This window comes from Ascaphus truei, chromosome 7 (assembly GCF_040206685.1).
Source record: "Ascaphus truei isolate aAscTru1 chromosome 7, aAscTru1.hap1, whole genome shotgun sequence".
In the NCBI taxonomy this organism is placed as follows: domain Eukaryota; kingdom Metazoa; phylum Chordata; class Amphibia; order Anura; family Ascaphidae; genus Ascaphus; species Ascaphus truei.
Window position 1 is genome coordinate 106,430,882 of NC_134489.1, and position 17,184 is coordinate 106,448,065.

General features: G+C 45.6%; 1 protein-coding gene across 3 annotated transcripts in view; it reads left to right on the plus strand.

Moving 5' to 3' along the window:
- PTPN4 (protein tyrosine phosphatase non-receptor type 4) overlaps positions 1 to 8,299 on the plus strand; it is a 117,194-nt gene extending 108,895 nt beyond the window's left edge. For all 3 annotated transcript variants that reach the window (XM_075609769.1, XM_075609770.1, XM_075609771.1), the window contains exons 23-27: positions 22 to 168; positions 771 to 899; positions 2,918 to 3,066; positions 4,084 to 4,219; positions 5,672 to 8,299. In XM_075609769.1, the coding sequence (XP_075465884.1) occupies positions 22 to 168; positions 771 to 899; positions 2,918 to 3,066; positions 4,084 to 4,219; positions 5,672 to 5,758 (648 nt within the window). In that variant the 3' untranslated portion in view covers positions 5,759 to 8,299. The remainder of the gene's footprint in view (positions 1 to 21; positions 169 to 770; positions 900 to 2,917; positions 3,067 to 4,083; positions 4,220 to 5,671) is intronic.
- The last annotated feature ends 8,885 nt before the right edge of the window (positions 8,300 to 17,184 follow it).

Here is a 17,184-nt window from a genome sequence, read left to right on the forward strand (position 1 = left end):
TGCATGTTTTTGTGGCTGCAGATGGAAATCCCATCTTCCAGCATAATCAACCGGTACATCGCGTGCCAAGGACCTCTGCCGAACACCTGCCCGGACTTCTGGCAGATGACCTGGGAACAAGGCTCGTCTATGGTTGTAATGTTGACCACGCAAGTGGAGCGGGGAAGAGTAAGTTAGTGGCAGCGTTTAAGGGGGGTCCCACGCAGTAAATCTGTAATAAAGGGAATATTCTGTGGCATTTTTACATGTCTTTTATACTGTAGCTGTTCAGATTTAGGCCTGAACACCAAACGGCTAAAAAAAACAAATACTGTACCACTGTACCACTGAATATACAATGGTTACTGCATTTATTCCATCTGCGGATAAGCACGGCAGTGACACCAGTGTTAACAAGCATCGATATTCTCACTGCTGTGTAAATGATTGCTTATTGCTGCAACTTGGGAACAGTTGTGTTTATCGGATATTATATAAAAATATATAGTATCAACCATGCAGCCAGTGCTTTACAGATATATTATAAAAGGGGGAATACATGGGAAGAATTTAGCAAAAAGGAACAAGTGGATCAAATATAAAATGATAACCCAGAATAAGTTCTCGTAATCGGGCCAGCGAGAATCTCTTGGACCAGAAGAACTTGTAGCTAATTGGGACCTTACCGTTACATTTTTAATGAACATGGGGATTTGCAGATTGTAGGAAATCGGGAAGGAAACCTAATGCATTTGTCAGAAATGGCGACTAAGTTTATTGTTTCTGCTTAGGTAAAATGTCACCAGTATTGGCCCGCGCCTGCGGGGAGCTCCGAGTTTGGGAATTACCAGATTTCCTGCCATTCGGAGGACGGGAATCCGGCGTACGTTTTCCGGGAGATGACGCTGACGAACGTGGAGGTACCCGGCACCGTACAGCGCGAGTTTAGCGTGTAACATCCGGCGTAGTTTTAATGGAGCAATCCGGGCCGGGTTTGTTGTTTGTTTTTTTTATACAGGATGGAAGTGGGGGGTCTCCAGAGCTGAGCCCCGTTAATCTAAGCTTCGCGGACCCCCTGCTTCCAGTGATTCCTCCGAAGGGGGGCGCCGGTATCTCTGCAGTTTGAAGCTCCCACGTCACGTGGGCCAAAGGAAGCTGCACAGGGGGATGTCGCGGTTTCCTTAGGGCGCGCAGGGCGCGGGAGCTTGGAAAATCCGCCCTAAGGTTACGCCTTTCCAGAGGGAGTGCGGCGCTTGCAGAGGCTGCGCTCTTCCCCAAGCCATTTAAATTAAACGCCGGTTGATACGCGAAGCCTCCGAAACTTCTCTTACCTTGTCTCCGGCGACACATCGCCATGGCAACGTGGGGTCTCATGACCCTGCTGCGTCATTTGACTTCTGAGAAGGTAAGGAGGGGGGCGCGAGCAGGGGGAAAGTTTGCGCAGCGCTGCTCTAATGAATACATTTTACTTTTTAATGTTTGTGTGGTTGTGTGTGTGTGGTTGTGTGTGTGTGTGTGTGTGTGTGTGTGTGTGGTTGTGTGTGTGTGTGTGTGTGGTTGTGTGTGTGTGTGTGTGTGGTTGTGTGTGTGTGTGGTTGTGTGTGTGGTGTGTGTGGTTGGTTGTGTGTGGTTGTGTGTGGTTGTGTGTGGTTGTGTGTGGTTGTGTGTGTGTGTGTGTGCAATGTTTCGTTGATGAAAAAAAGACACTGCAATAAATAATCCAACTTTAAATGAGGTGTGGCAAAAAACCCACACGGACAGTCCGAATCCCGTCCTCACGCGGACCGTCCGAATCCCGTCCTCACGCGGACAGTCCGAATCCCGTCCTCACGCGGACAGTCCGAATCCCGTCCTCACGCGGACCGTCCGAATCCCGTCCTCACGCGGACAGTCCGAATCCCGTCCTCACGCGGACAGTCCGAATCCCGTCCTCACGCGGACAGTCCGAATCCCGTCCTCACGCGGACCGTCCGAATCCCGTCCTCACGCGGACAGTCCGAATCCCGTCCTCACGCGGACAGTCCGAATCCCGTCCTCACGCGGACAGTCCGAATCCCGTCCTCACGCGGACAGTCCGAATCCCGTCCTCACGCGGACAGTCCGAATCCCGTCCTCACGCGGACAGTCCGAATCCCGTCCTCACGCGGACAGTCCGAATCCCGTCCCCACGCGGACAGTCCGAATCCCGTCCCCACGCGGACAGTCCGAATCCCGTCCCCACACGGACAGTCCGAATCCCGTCCCCACACGGACAGTCCGAATCCCGTCCCCACACGGACTGTCCGAATCCCGTCCCCACACGGACAGTCCGAATCCCGTCCCCACACGGACAGTCCGAATCCCGTCCCCACACGGACAGTCCGAATCCCGTCCCCACACGGACAGTCCGAATCCCGTCCCCACACGGACAGTCCGAATCCCGTCCCCACACGGACAGTCCGAATCCCGTCCCCACACGGACAGTCCGAATCCCGTCCCCACACGGACAGTCCGAATCCCGTCCCCACACGGACAGTCCGAATCCCGTCCCCACACGGACAGTCCGAATCCCGTCCCCACACGGACAGTCCGAATCCCGTCCCCACACGGACAGTCCGAATCCCGTCCCCACGCATCAGTGTATAACAATATATTCCCACGTGGGGTTTCCTGTGCCTCTTCCCATGGCAGCAATTACTGGCTCCGATTTCTGATTGGTCGGGACTTGACCCGCTTTCTAGTAGCAGAGGATGTCCTGTCCACGGCTCCTTTTACCTTCGGCTGTTGAATCATATCAAAGCTTTGCAGTTACCAACCCAAAAGCCTGTCTCTCCCAGGCTACAGGAATAAGAAATGGCGTTCAGTCCATGTCCTGTTTCATGCAGGCATTTAATGGGCCGGTGCCAGAACTTGGCGTTTCCCCACATGGAGAAATGGATTTTGTACGTCTCATTTTCAGAAGTGTGAAAGCCGGGCCCTCACCCAGATCCAGTACACTGCGTGGCCAGACCACGGCGTCCCTGATGATTCAAGCGATTTCCTGGACTTCGTTTGCCTTGTGCGGCAAAGGCGGTGTAACCGCGACGAGCCAGTGGTCGTCCACTGCAGGTACACGTCTCTCGTAATCTTTTCCCCACTCGGATAGATATGCAGCGCTGTAAAGAATAAGCAGGCAGGGAATGGGCTTATACAGGAGCGCAGACATTCAAAGGCAAGAGCTTGCCCAGGGCAGGGATATACACCCCACGTATATATCACGTAGCATTAATCACAGCAGACATGAGATTGATGCGTATGTAAATAGCACAGGGCTGAGCAACTCCAGCCCTCAAGGGCCACCAACAGGTCATGTTTTAAGGATATCCCTGCTTCAGCACAGGTGGCTCAGTCAATTACTGCATCACCTGTGCCCACCACCCCTGATATAGCATGTGACATGTCGCTAGGAAGCTACTTTATATTGGATCCGGTCTGAGAATTTCTTTACTATACAGTATATGAGAAATAGCACCATCTTGTGGCCAAACAAGTTATTGTTTTACTACATCTTGTAGCATGCACTGAATACAAAGCCTGCGTATATTCAGGTGCATCATTTCAGTTAAGGGAGAAGGCTCCAGACGAATACAATGTGAGAAGAGATTGTGTGCCCCAAGGAGCTTACAATCTAAGCAGTTTGTTAATGATTTGCTGCACTAACAGATCAACATCACTTTTAGCGGTTTAGAAGCTATGCATTCAAATGTTTATTTGCTCCTTTGCATATATTTATATACTGTACTTTATATCTATACTTATATCTCTATTATTTATTTGATATATTTATTCTACTCCATCTCAACAGAATAGTAGAATTCCTCCTGACGAGCGTGTGATGTTCCATCATTGTGCTGTTGGGTGCAGCTTCCCAACTTTAACCTGAACATTTAGATTTTTGGAAGACTGTTTTTTGTGCCTGTTTTGTAGCATTTTAGTGGACGCGTTCTATGCCGGCTGTGCCCCTTCTCCCGCCCCCTCTCCCGCCCCCTCTCCCGCCCCCTCTCCCGCCCCCTCTCCCGCCCCCTCTCCCGCCCCCTCTCCCGCCCCCTCTCATTCCTTGTCTGAGGTGCTTTTCTTGCCTTTTAGTGCTGGCATTGGACGGACGGGTGTTCTCATTACTATGGAGACGGCAATGTGTCTGATGGAGTGTAACCAGCCGGTATACCCGCTGGATATTGTTAGGACAATGAGAGACCAGAGGGCTATGATGATACAGACACCAGTAAGATGCATTCGCTTTTGATTTTTGTTTTTTGTAGATGACAAACACAAGTCAATTTTGTTAAAAAATGCAGCAATTCCTTCTAATATATATTTTTATATATTTATTTATTTTTATTTTTTAATTTATTTATAGTTTTAATGCGTGGCTACAGCAGCTATTTACATTTTACAGGGTAGCAAATAAATGTTCAGCAAATTTCAGAATACAACTACAGAATAAAAAAAATCACTGCTACATACAGCAGCAAAAGGATTTGACCATTGTAAAAAGAAAAACATTTTTTTGTGTACACACACACACACACACACACACACACACACACACACACACACACACACACACACACACACATATATATTCTCTCACACACATTCACGTTCACACACGTTCACACACATTCACACACTCACACACTCACACACTCACACTCACACACACACATTCACACATTCACACACTCACACATTCACACACACACACACTCACACATTCACACACACACACACACACTCACATTCACACACACACACACACACACACACTCACATTCACACACACACTCTCACATTCACACACTCACACGCTCACACATACTCACATTCACACACACACACACTGTCACATTCACACACACTCTCACATTCACACACACTCTCACATTCACTCACATTCACACACTCACACACTCACACGTTCACACACTCACACGTTCACACACTCACACACACACACACTAGTTGGTTTGGATCCTGACCTTGCAGGGACTGTGTGGTTGTAATGTTAACGGATGCTCGTGAAATAAAAACTGTCAAACGCATCAAAAACTAAATGAACAAATTGGAAAGTAGGAAATATATCTGCACGATATAAAATAACTATGATGTCTTGTGCGGCTGAGTTAATATGGTCACTACATCCTCTTCTAAAAGATTGGGGTGGAAAAAAACCTGGTTAATTACTAGGATCACTATGGTCTAAAATAATTAAAACAGGAGAAAAATACAATGTTTTTTAAAGCAGACACCTGCGAAATTTGTGACTAATAGAATATTTTAAAGGGAAGGACTGATATTTATCAACATAGATTGGAATGGCAATAAAATACAATGTCGCACTATAGCTACCATATTTAGTATTTGTTTCTTCATTTCATGTACAAAATAATTGTAAATGCATGCGAAAAGGCATGGGAGTAAATACCACAGAATGTGCATTATATGCAGTACTGCTTTGCTTACATAAGTAGCAGCGTAAAGAATGTTGCTGATTTATGGTAAAAGTGATTTTAAAAAACCTTTACAATATTCGAGTGATTCCACATCAAACACACAAAGACCTGTAAATATGTAATGGAAACATCCCTGTCATTATTATCTCTCCAGTAACACATGTTGTACATGTCTGTGACGTCCTTTTCATCCTTAACAAATATGATCCCCTTGCTTTCAGAGTCAGTATAGGTTTGTGTGTGAAGCGATCTTGAAGGTATACGAAGAAGGATTGGTTAAACCTTTAAAAACGTCACTTCCTGAATAGAGGAGAACGGAGAGGTTCTGCTACAAATGAAGGAATCGCGTCCCACAGCGGGGATTGGAACTGGCGACGGTCGGAGCACCAGCTCACCCTGCTTGCAGGTTTTGGCGTTCCGGGCGAGGCGTAAAAGAAGGACTTTAAAAACTTCAGCACTGTTGCACTTTATGTTGAAACGAATGATCTCTGAAATTCTACATTTCTCATGCATTGGAAGATTTTTTATTTTATTTTATTTTAGTGCTTGGCTCTGAACAGGTAGAGTGATGGAATTTATTTATATCACCGTGCTTTAGTACAACACTCCTCCCCCTCTCCTGGTGTAACCGGTTTTCTGCCGGAGAGGCGGGCGACACACTTCACAGCACTATGTCGCCCGCCTCTCTGGCAGAGAACAGGTTACGAGAGAAAAACTTCTACAGAATCCACTGCAAACAGACGAGGCTTGAAGTTCCCATGGTGTGTTTTTCCTGGGTGTTTATATAACTGGACAGCAACCAAACCATCCTGGGTCGCATGTGTTCTGCTATATCAGGGGTGGCTGACTCCAGTCCTCAAGAGCTACCAACAGGTCAGGTTTTCTGGATATCCCTACTTCAGCACCAGCGGCTACCCCCATGTTATAATGTGGCATTACACCTGAGATTAATCATTAAAAGTAGATCCTTACTGGACCTGCTCAGGTTAGATTCCATTGCTATTATAATTGGCTCCTTCACTGCCAGAGCGGGAATATAAAGCAGAACAACCCTTCTAGTAAGTATTTCCCTGTAGCCTCTGTATTTTGTAACCGTCCATGTGAGCCTGCTAGAGGATAGATTGTACCTGGAGAACGGTAGTGTAAGAAATGGCAGCTTAGCTATTGTACTGCTAGGGAAATGTGCAGGATTTTGAAGTAAAGTGTTAAAAAATATGTATATTTTTAATGAACTGTTTTCTAAGAAGAGAAAAGGGAGAAAGGAATCTAAAAAAAAAACTGTCAATATCTTCATCGTCTCACAAGGTTTAAATTACAAGCTCTCTGAGGGCCGGAGTAATTCAGAAATCTTGCATATTTAGCAGTGTCTTGGAATGGGCCCTAATATTAACACTTTCATAGGCGAAATCAGGCTGGGAGAATTACTACAGAGCTTATTTTGACCCTTGTGGTGCCTCTTAGTTTACACAATACAGCACACAGAGTGGCTAAGATCAGGACAATGGAGCTGAGCAAATTGGAAAGTTCCTTTCCTAAGATCTTAGGAGATGTCTGAATTAGTATAAACACCGTAAATATCAAATCAAACAGGAACTATTAATCTTCCTGGTTACAGTTACACGAATATACACATTTCTACCATAATATACAGGTGGAAGGATGTGTGTGGCGTCTGAGGGTCACGTCTCGACATCTTCTCACATCCATCCCGTTCTGCAGATATATCTATATCTCTTGGCGGAGGAGAGTGGTGAGAAATCCGAATGCCCTGTGTGACTGCCTTCTCTTCTCTGCATCACATTGGGTCGTTTCAAGCCCTGTTTGATAACACGGCTTTCCTCGGAAATTAAACACTATATTGGTGCATTACCGTTCTGTGGCATCATTTCTGATGGGGCTTGTGATTCTGGCCTTCGCTCTACACGTCTGTGCGTTGTTGCAGTATTTCTATCTCATTGTTTAGCATGTCGGTGTCAGATGGCTTTATTTTGTCGTCTTCCCTGTGTTTGCACTTCCCGTGCTATATCTATTCCCCTTCCAGCCTGGCAGAAGTCTGTCGTGAACAGAGGTGTCCGTAAGGAAGATTAGTCTTACCAAGATTTCAACGACTCGTGTCTTACAGAAGAGCGTATCCACACTTTAATCTTTAAAGCAGCATTGTATGTTTGACACCTTCAAATCTAAATGGAATGTGATTCCGTTATGAATTGCATAGATTGTAGGCAGATGTTACTTGCATAATATCCTTAACCCTCTGTCTGCTATGATTGTAATAACCACTGAAAAAACATTGGGGCACCTCTGAATGTCAAACACCGTCTGCCAGTCTTACAGGGTACCCCTCTGCCTGCAGCAGCTTGTGCAGGGACTGGGAGGTAAGATGGGTTTTGCCAGATTAGAAACCAGAACTCCCTCTATGATTCAGGGAGCTAAAAACAAATATCTTCAGAAGCTTCCTGCATAAGAATAAAGGATTCAGGAAGAAATCGGAAAGATTGAGCTCCTTATGGTGATAAAGGGTTCAGGTGTTTTCATGAGCGTATTTCAGCTGTTTTTATACTCCATCTCCGAAATGAATTGAGATTTCTACAAGGGATGTTGGCCTCTTATGTTCTGCTCCTATTTCTAGTGAAACCTGCAGTGCAGCTTTGGGGGGGGATGCAAACTCCGCACTTCTGCCTCCTGAGCCCGCTGAGGCCCAGTAACACACGCATTCACTGCTTAAAAAAAGAGGAAAAGAAAATGTGAATTTTTATTATTAAGATAAGGATGTCTTTATATGTACAGCCTTCACATAGACCATGCCATGTGGATATACTTCTGATTAAAAAATTATTAAAGCGTGTAAAGGAGCTCTGTTGATTTTATATGAATTCCATTCCAGTTCCAGATTAAAGCCAATTTAATATGCTAAATTATCCAATCAGAGGCGCGTAAACTGAACTAAAAAGGGTAATGCGCACAGGTTGTATTGTCTTTTAATTTCTGAGCTGAGTTTGCGTTCAATAAAACAGAAAGCAATCTTGGCAGCAGCATTATTTAAAAGTAATAAATTTTATAAAGGCCAAATACTGTGAGAAAAAGGCGACTTGGAACCGTTGTGACGGGTGCGCAGGAGGAGCGATCAGTTCAGAACGTGTGCGGTGTGACAGACCAATCTCACAGGTGCATTTAAAGTGGAACGGTCACTCGGGTCCAAAATAAACTAATAACCCTGATCTGTTAAATCTCGGTGTCCTAAAAACACACGATTCAGCAAATACTTGTAACTCATTTTTTAATGTCTTTATAATATCGGTAATAGTGTCATTGGGAGAAAGTGGCTGTTTGAGTGGCCTGTATTTTTTTTACTTATTACAGTCCCACCTCCTCATTCCCGGAGATATTTGGTCACCGAACAAGAAAGGTGTTTGCAACGATCAGGTCCACCATATGGAAGAATATGAGCAATAACTTTCCTCGCTCACACTCATTTCAAATACTTGGATGTGTCAGAAATATTTGTTTGGAAGACGCGTCATTGCCCAATTTGAAGACCTTGATCCTTTCACTACCACTCGTTCTCTGGTTCGAACTGGGACTGCGCCATTATTGTAGTGTAAAATGCCATTTGAAATCAGCACTGCCGCTTGGTTCAAATGATAAAATAAATTACAAACTGAAAAGACAAATACAATTACAAATGGTTTCAATCCTAGTTGCAGAATAAATTGTGAATATTTTTTCTGGCTGGCAAAGAAATGGAAAATGTTTTGTGGTTAAAAGACACCCAGCAGAAGGGCGCTCAATTATGAATGATGAATTGCTTCATCTAATACTTGTCCGTGTTCTGTTAAAAAACAAAAAGTTTATTTCTGGCAAAGATTTGTACTGTAGTGCAAAGTTCCAGTACCACGGTGCTGTGTGTGCAAGTTACATGTATATATAACTTATTCAGGGGTGCCCAACTCCAGTCCACATAGGCCACCCTCAGGTCAGGTTTTCACTATATCCCTGCTTCAGCACAGGTGGCTCAGTCAGAGACTGAGCCACTGATTGAGGTACCAGTACTGAACCAGGGACTGACTGCACCACCTGTGCTGAAGCAGGGATATCCTGAAATACTGACCTGACCTTGAACTGGAGTTGGTCACCCCTGACTTATGTTAAAGATCCACCCAGGAACAGTGAACAAGGGGTTAAACCCGTTTTTGCACTTTGCGTCTGTAGTCTCACTGCTAATTAAACATCCTCCTCCTTTAGCCTTTGCTAATTTATACTATGAAGAGACGTGCATAAATCCCATCACCATTCGTGTGAAGTAACCAAGATGAACGCCAACCCCCTCCCGCAGTTATACTGTAACTAGAAGTGGCGCAGGAGCGTGGGAAGCGGTGTTACAACTCGCTGCCATTGAAAACGAGAGGTAACGCTCAATGTATTACTGCCTGGTAAAACAGTTTATATATAAATAATATATTTATGTAACATTTTCATATCAGGGAATTGTAACAAAGACAGCACATCAACATTACATTTACAGAGTACTAATAAATGAGAGAAATTGAAATAATAGGGGGGGGGGGGGAGATACATCACATTTGTTGAGATTCATGGAACAATTGAAGTTACCTAACATATATATGTGCCTCAGTTCGGCCTGCAACGCCCTTCCTCCTTACCGTCTCCCCGCACAAAGGCAACAACCCTTCATACTGCTCGGACCCTTATATGTTTGTTGAAATGTGAGAACTAGGACTTCCAGGTATCTCTAATCCTGGTTGAGATATGGAGCGAGGCTGTGTCATATTTTGTTGCAAACACATTTGAAGGGAGGTTGGGGGGGGTCTTGCGCTTCCAGAAACGGGCTATAGGGCTACGTGTGGGGGTTAAAAATAAGGATAATTTGGTTTAGATTCAAGATTACTTCAGTTGGGGATTGAAGCCCCAGGATCAAAAGAAGAGGGTCTATAGGAATTGGAAGACAAAGTAAATCTATTAAATGGAGGAGTTTGTCCCATAAGGGTTTAATCTTGGGACATTCCCACCAGATATGCAAGATAGGGTTACCACACTCCCGTAAATATTTTATTTAACTACAACACATGTAGAGCTTTTGGCTGCTGCCTCCCAAATGTGACATATTTGTATTAGGGTGTTTTTTTAAGTCTCCCACGCGAACATATTTATTTTTTTTGGTTCTCTTGGAATGGGACGTATTGCGTGGGATATAATACCTTTTATTGGGCTAACAAGTAGTGGATATGTTACAAGCTTTCCAACCTCTCAGGGTCGTTCATTGTTCAACGCTGAGAGGTTGGAAATCTGGTAACGTATCCACGACTTGTTAGTCCCATAAGAGGTATTATACTCCTACTCCCTCTCCCCCTCCTATGTTACCAGCTATAAAGGAAACTGGCAAATGATTACAAATAATTTAACATCCTCGTAGTTTGTCTGAATTAATGCCAGTGACATGGTTATTAAAATATAAATCTTTTAGCAAAATCAATCTGGCTCAGATTCAAGAAGGGGTGCTAAACTTTAGCCCACTTTGCCACGCCTTAAATCTCATTCAATTAAATGGGCGTTAAAGTCACACCCTTTAGTGAATCTGGGCCATAGAAGGGCCTGCCTGGTAATCGCTCGGCCTAGTGGCAGGCTCTGCATTGTTTGTTGTGCAAGGATCCCAATTATCTTGTTTGCAGCCCTGAGAAACCAGCTTTGTGTAGACAAAGGCAAATTGAATGCAAACTAAATCCAGTTGGTCAGCAGTTTGTGATGAAGAGATGAGCCGGTCAAGCACACAATAAGTGGGTTTTACTCTGAGGTACACAGGTTTTCTAACACTTTGCTGGCAGTTTGGGAGGGTCACACTGCTGCTGACCTGAAAGTAGTCCTGTTCAAGCCGCCTGCAGATATACTGTACACACTAAATGCAGCTGTGATGTGGAATACATTACCCTAAATAGGCTTTCTTTGTGGTGTCAGGGGTTTGATGATATACTGTATAGGTCCAATCGCGGTCTTCGAAGTGCAGCTGCTGACCCAGGGATTCTTTTCAGCCTCTTGCTGGTAATTAAAGGGTAAAGCTGTATATGCATCAGACTGAGGTTATAGTCGGACACACCTGCCCGTGTTCAAAGCTTTATTAATGAAAATGAGATTTTATATCCTGTATTTAAAAAAAAAAAAAAGCAGTCAGCATTGGGAAAGGGTCACGTTTGGGACACACGTGCATTTGTACACATTGTGTTCCTGTTGTAATAGCGGCTGCTACACAGGGTCCCGACTTGTACACATGCTGCCATTTCTCTAAAGCTGGAAACAAAAGGAGAAATAAAAACCTAACACTTTTTCTACAAGTGAATAATATGGGCTTTTTCCTGTTGCCAGTGTGCATGTCATTGCGAATAATCATTCTGAATCCAATTGCATTCACCTTTCTACTGGGTGATTCTGCATTGCTTAGGGGGAAAGCTGCTTTCTCTGCTGTACTTTATTCATTAGAATATATCCACTATATTTGGAGTGCGAAGTTCTAGTCCATGGGGTGTCTAACGCTGTCCTCAAGGGCCAGGTTTAATGGATATCCCTGTCAGCACAGGTGGCTAATCGATTACCCACCTGTGCTGAAGCAGGGATATCCATTAAACCTGGCCTGTTGGTTGCCCTTGAGGACAGAGTTACTTACCCCTCGACTAGTCACTGCATTGGACCTGCACAAGTGTAGATTTGTGCTGATGCTTATGAATAAACAGAATTGTTAGTAGAGATCGTCCCCATAACTTTACCTGTGAACATTTACGCTGGTTCATCACCACAACCTGCAACATATGTATCCACCAGTAACCTAGGGGTATTAATCAACACAATCATGATTGTATGGTCTCCGTACACCTGGGCGCTGCTTGGCCACCCACAACATGAAATCCATCGCCCCCGTAGTACTGGACGCCAACGCTTCGCTGCACTAAACGCTCCTCCAACGCACAATAGCTGCAAGGAAGGGAAAGCCCCGTTGCTTTATTTTGTCCTGGCGTAATGTGTTCCTCTGTGATCTTGTCCAGGTGCACGTACCTCTGGCAGCGAACACCTCCTGCTCATCTTTTCCAGGTTCTAAGATTTTCTTATAGGCCAAGAAAATAAAGCGGACACACAGCTGTATGAGAGGGCGATGCAAACGGGTGCCTGCTGCAAAATGGGATTTTAAAGGAAGTGTGTGCTCGATGCAGGGTATTGCAGAATAGGTCTGGAGCTGATTTGCCATGTTATGATGGTCTCCTAAATTCACTTCACTGCCATGTGTGTGAAGACGTGGACCCCGTGCTGCAGTGCTAATGTCACTGTGTGTGTAATTTAGTGCTGCATTTTACTGCCGGAGTTCTGTAAGTTCCTCTGCATTCATAGCGAGGCTATTTCTCCACAAATAACGAATGCACGTAAATGCTTTATATTGATTTGCTACCGTCCTATTGTGACCTGTGACAACCTAAAGCATTTAATTGCATAATAGGTGCATTTACTTTTAGTCGGTGTCAAACCAGTCCTCTGGGAACCCCAACAGGTAAGGTCTTAAGGATATCCCTGCTCCAGCACAGGTGGCTCAGTCAAAATGACTGAGCTGCTGATTGACCCACCTGTGCTGGAGCGGGGATATCCTTAAGACCTGACCTGTTGGTGTTCCCTGAGCACTGGAGTTGGGAAACTTAGATTCTAAGCCTTAATCTTTCCTTTAAGGGGATAACTTCCCTCGGTCTTCTCATCGGCAGTCAAAGGGAATGTAGGGGTAGTTGGTACTTTGCCTGATACAAAAACAATCTCCATTTTTTCCCCCCTTCTGTTTATTAAACACGAGGACACGGCTCTGGGCCCTGTGTTAGAAATATTGAAGCAATATTTATTTTATTTTTACTGTCAAAACGAATCAAAGGATTTCTAAAAAAAAAAAAATGAATAAATGGATTTGTACGTAAATAAGAAAGTGGTTGTACTTTGCGCCTCTTTATGCCATCGTACTACCAACCCCAATTTCTGTGTGTAAAAACAAAAAACACAACGCGATTCGCGAGTGGAGAAAAAGTACTGTCCTTTAAACAGCAAGAGCACACGCAGCAAATGTGCGAGGGGAATACAGTGTGCAAGGAATAGCACAAACAAGTATATGTCGCTGGTATGAGCCGAGTGCAAGAGTTTATTACTTTTTTTAAATGTGAATGCAGCTTGGTTTTAATAATAAGAGACAGGGGGTGCCCAATGCTGCATCCAATTGACAAAACATATAAAGTAAATGTTTTAATAATACATAAGCTATGAGCTACTCCCAGATTACAAACTCTGCTCCAGCTTCTTGTGAAAACATCAGGAGCTCAAATCTCCGTCCTGCCTTCAATCCTGAAACTACAGGACACCCCAAACAAGACTCTTTCCATGAAGTGAGAGCACAGGATTACTTCTGTAAATGGGAACAATTGGTGAACCTTTATATTTTCTTTTCTCCGTCACTGGTGTTAGAACCACAAAACGACACGACAAATGTCGTTTCAGAAATGAAACTGCGTTTAAAGAGTAATGCGGAGTGGTACTTTCTATAAAGGGTTCCTTGTCTAGCGTAATTAATGTGTTTCAGGCTTAGACACTCAATTGTAAGTGGTATAAACTTGAACATGGTGAACCCTGGATACTGTGAAAATAAATAGTGCGTCGTGTGACAGCTGCTTTGTGTGTTTCTAAAGGCCTCGTGTGTGTGTCTAACGCTGAGGACTGTTGTAGTTCCACATTAGATTCACATCGACAATAAATTAATGCCAGCAGCCAGGTGAATAAATGTTTATTTTCATTTAACAAGTCTTGTTTTAATCTTGAAATCATGTCATGCAGGGGATCTCAACACCCACCCCCCCCCCCCCTCTCCAACAGGTCAGGCTTTCAGGATATCCCTGCTTTTAAGCACAGATGGCTCAGTCAGAGTCACTGATTGAGCCACCTGTGCTTAAGCAGGGATATCCTGAAAACCTGGCCTGTTTGAGGGGGAGGTGAGGGTCTTGAGGTCTGGAGTTGAGAACCCCTGATATAATGTACATAATGCTGATAGAACTATTTTGTGGATATATTTAATTTCAGTCGAAATTAGTTGTATAGGTACAAACTTGAAAATGTTATTCTTATATGTTCAATGCGGAATAAAGATGTGCGTTAGTCGTTTAAACTGGACTTGCTGGCGTTTTAATTTTTTTTTTTTTACACTTTTGTATCAGATGTAACATTTGTCACCTTGTGTCACGTACGACCCCCCTGCTAGCACGCGACCTGCATACGGGACACAACGACCGCCTTTTAAGCCTGCTGGGGCTTCATCTGGGGGGGGGGGGGGGGGGGGATCCGCCCACCTGGACAGGGAGATACCCGCCAGTGTTTTACCTGTCAAAAGCAGGGGCACATCAGCCTCGACTGCCCAGACAGGATGCGCCTCGGTGCTTGTGTGGTATCTGGGTCGCGAGAAAACAGAGGTGCCCACTTGCAATCAGTCCTGGTGGGTCAGAAACTCACCCAAGGACTGAGAGACTCTGGCGCTACCCTTACCCTGGTGCGGCCAGGACTGGTGCGGCCTGAGGAAATCATTCCTGGGAGGGTTCTGCATATGGGGGTGGCGGGAGGAGGCCGCCACGTTTTGCCGGTGGCAAAGGTATACTTGAATTGGGGTGCTGGGCAGGGAGTGCGGGAGGTGGGAGTAATGAATGATATTCCCGCTAATGTGTTGCTAGGTAATGATCTTGGAAAGATGGTTACCTACTATGAGACCGCTGTGACCCAACCCGCTCAGGGACCCGCCGAACAGTTCCAGGCACAAACGCACGCTGGGTACTGGGGAAGGGGGACTGACAGGGGTCGCACCGGAGTGGGGGGGGGGGGGGTGGGAGCCTCCCCGTACAATCCCTCCACACCAACCAGACCGTCCACCAGGGAAATGGAGAGAGAGGCTTGGAGAGACATATAAAGCAAGACTACGAGGCACAGGGACCGTCCGCCGAGGGAAGAGAGAGCGAGTCTGGGAGAGATATATATATACAGCAAGACCGTGAGGCACAGGGACAGTCAGCCGAGGGAAGAGAGAACGAAGCTGGGGAAGCGATATACAGCAGGACAACGAGGCACAGGGACAGCCCGCAGAGGGAAAAGGGAGCGAGGCTGGGAGAGATATATCTACCACATGAGAAAGCAAGACAGCGAGGCACAGGGACAGGCCGCAGAGGGAAGAGAGGGTGAGGCTGGGAGAGATATCTACAGCAAGAAAAAGCAAGACAGCGAGGCACAGGGACAGTCCGCAGAGGGAAGAGAGAGTGAGGCGGAGGGAGATATATCCAGCAAGAAAGAGCAAAGCGAGGCACAGGGACAGGCCGCAGAGGGAAGAGAGAGTGAGGCGGAGGGAGATATATCCAGCAAGACAGCGAGGCACAGGGACAGGCCACAGAGGGAAGAGAGAGCGAGGCGGGGGGAGATATATCCAGCAAGACAGCGAGGCACAGGGACAGGCCACAGAGGGAAGAGAGAGCGAGGCGGGGGGAGATATATCCAGCAAGACAGCGAGGCAGAGGAACCCAGAGGAAAGGGTAAAGGTTTTATTTGTTTGAGCGCGGGACTAGCGTGTAAGCCAGGCCCTTCGCTCGTTTTAAGGAGGGAGATGTCATGATAATGTCATGAGATATTGGGTATTTTTAATCCCTCTGGTGCTTAAGGGGTTAATGAGCTACACTTTTAAGAAAAAATACGAAATGCTGAGTCTGAAACAGGTCAGAACTGTTCCTTTGAACTGCTCTGAATTTCAAAGGGATTTACTTGGGGAGGGGGGTCCATGTGGATGGCCCACTCAAGGTGTCAATTGAATTAATCAAGGTCTACAGACAGGGTTGGGGGAAGAACAGCTTCAAGGTATGTTGTAGAAGGGGTGGGCTCATGAAGGTGCCCTAAGAAAGAATGGTACTTAAGTCTGGGCCAGGTTGTTACAAGTCGGATCTGACCAGGGGCATGCTTGGAAAGCAGGGCAGACCTCATCTTCTGAACCAGCGCCTCTCTGGGAAAAATCCATAGCATGTGGTAATGTACTGTATAGGATTTTCTGTTTTACCCCTTTTATTTTAAGAAGCTGTTCTGCCTTATATTGTAATTGTATGTCTATTTTGTAATACCTTTTCTGTAATTCAAGCACTGTATTTTTTCTTAAACGTGTAGCTCATTAACCCCTTAAGCACCAGAGGGATTAAAAATACCCAATATCTCATGACATTATCATGACACCTTCATACATATATCCAGCTGTTCCTCATCCATTTCAGGCGCCCATATCCAACTCCTGTAATGTTAGTATGTTGCACCCTGAGCCTGTCCTGTTTTTTCTTTATGTAGCCCCCTTTCCCTGTGTCTAGGAGGAACCACTCATGCTGCTGTTACCTGCGTGGCTTGCAGGAGGCCTATACCTCCACCGCTGGGAGCCTGGGGCGGTCTCCAGTTGCAGCGCCTCCACCCACGAGAGATCCTAACATAGTGGGGCAACCCCTCACAGGAACCAAGTGTCAGTAAACACACACAAGGTGTATAACAACGTGTGTATATAAACAGTATAACGGGGCCATACAATAATACAACACAGGGCGAGTGTCGCCCCCAAAGGACCTAGGGTGCTTGGCACCAATACCCCTGGTGTCCTCCCCCAATTAAGTCAGTCCCACTCAAGTGTTGGGGGTGGCGCTACCGGACC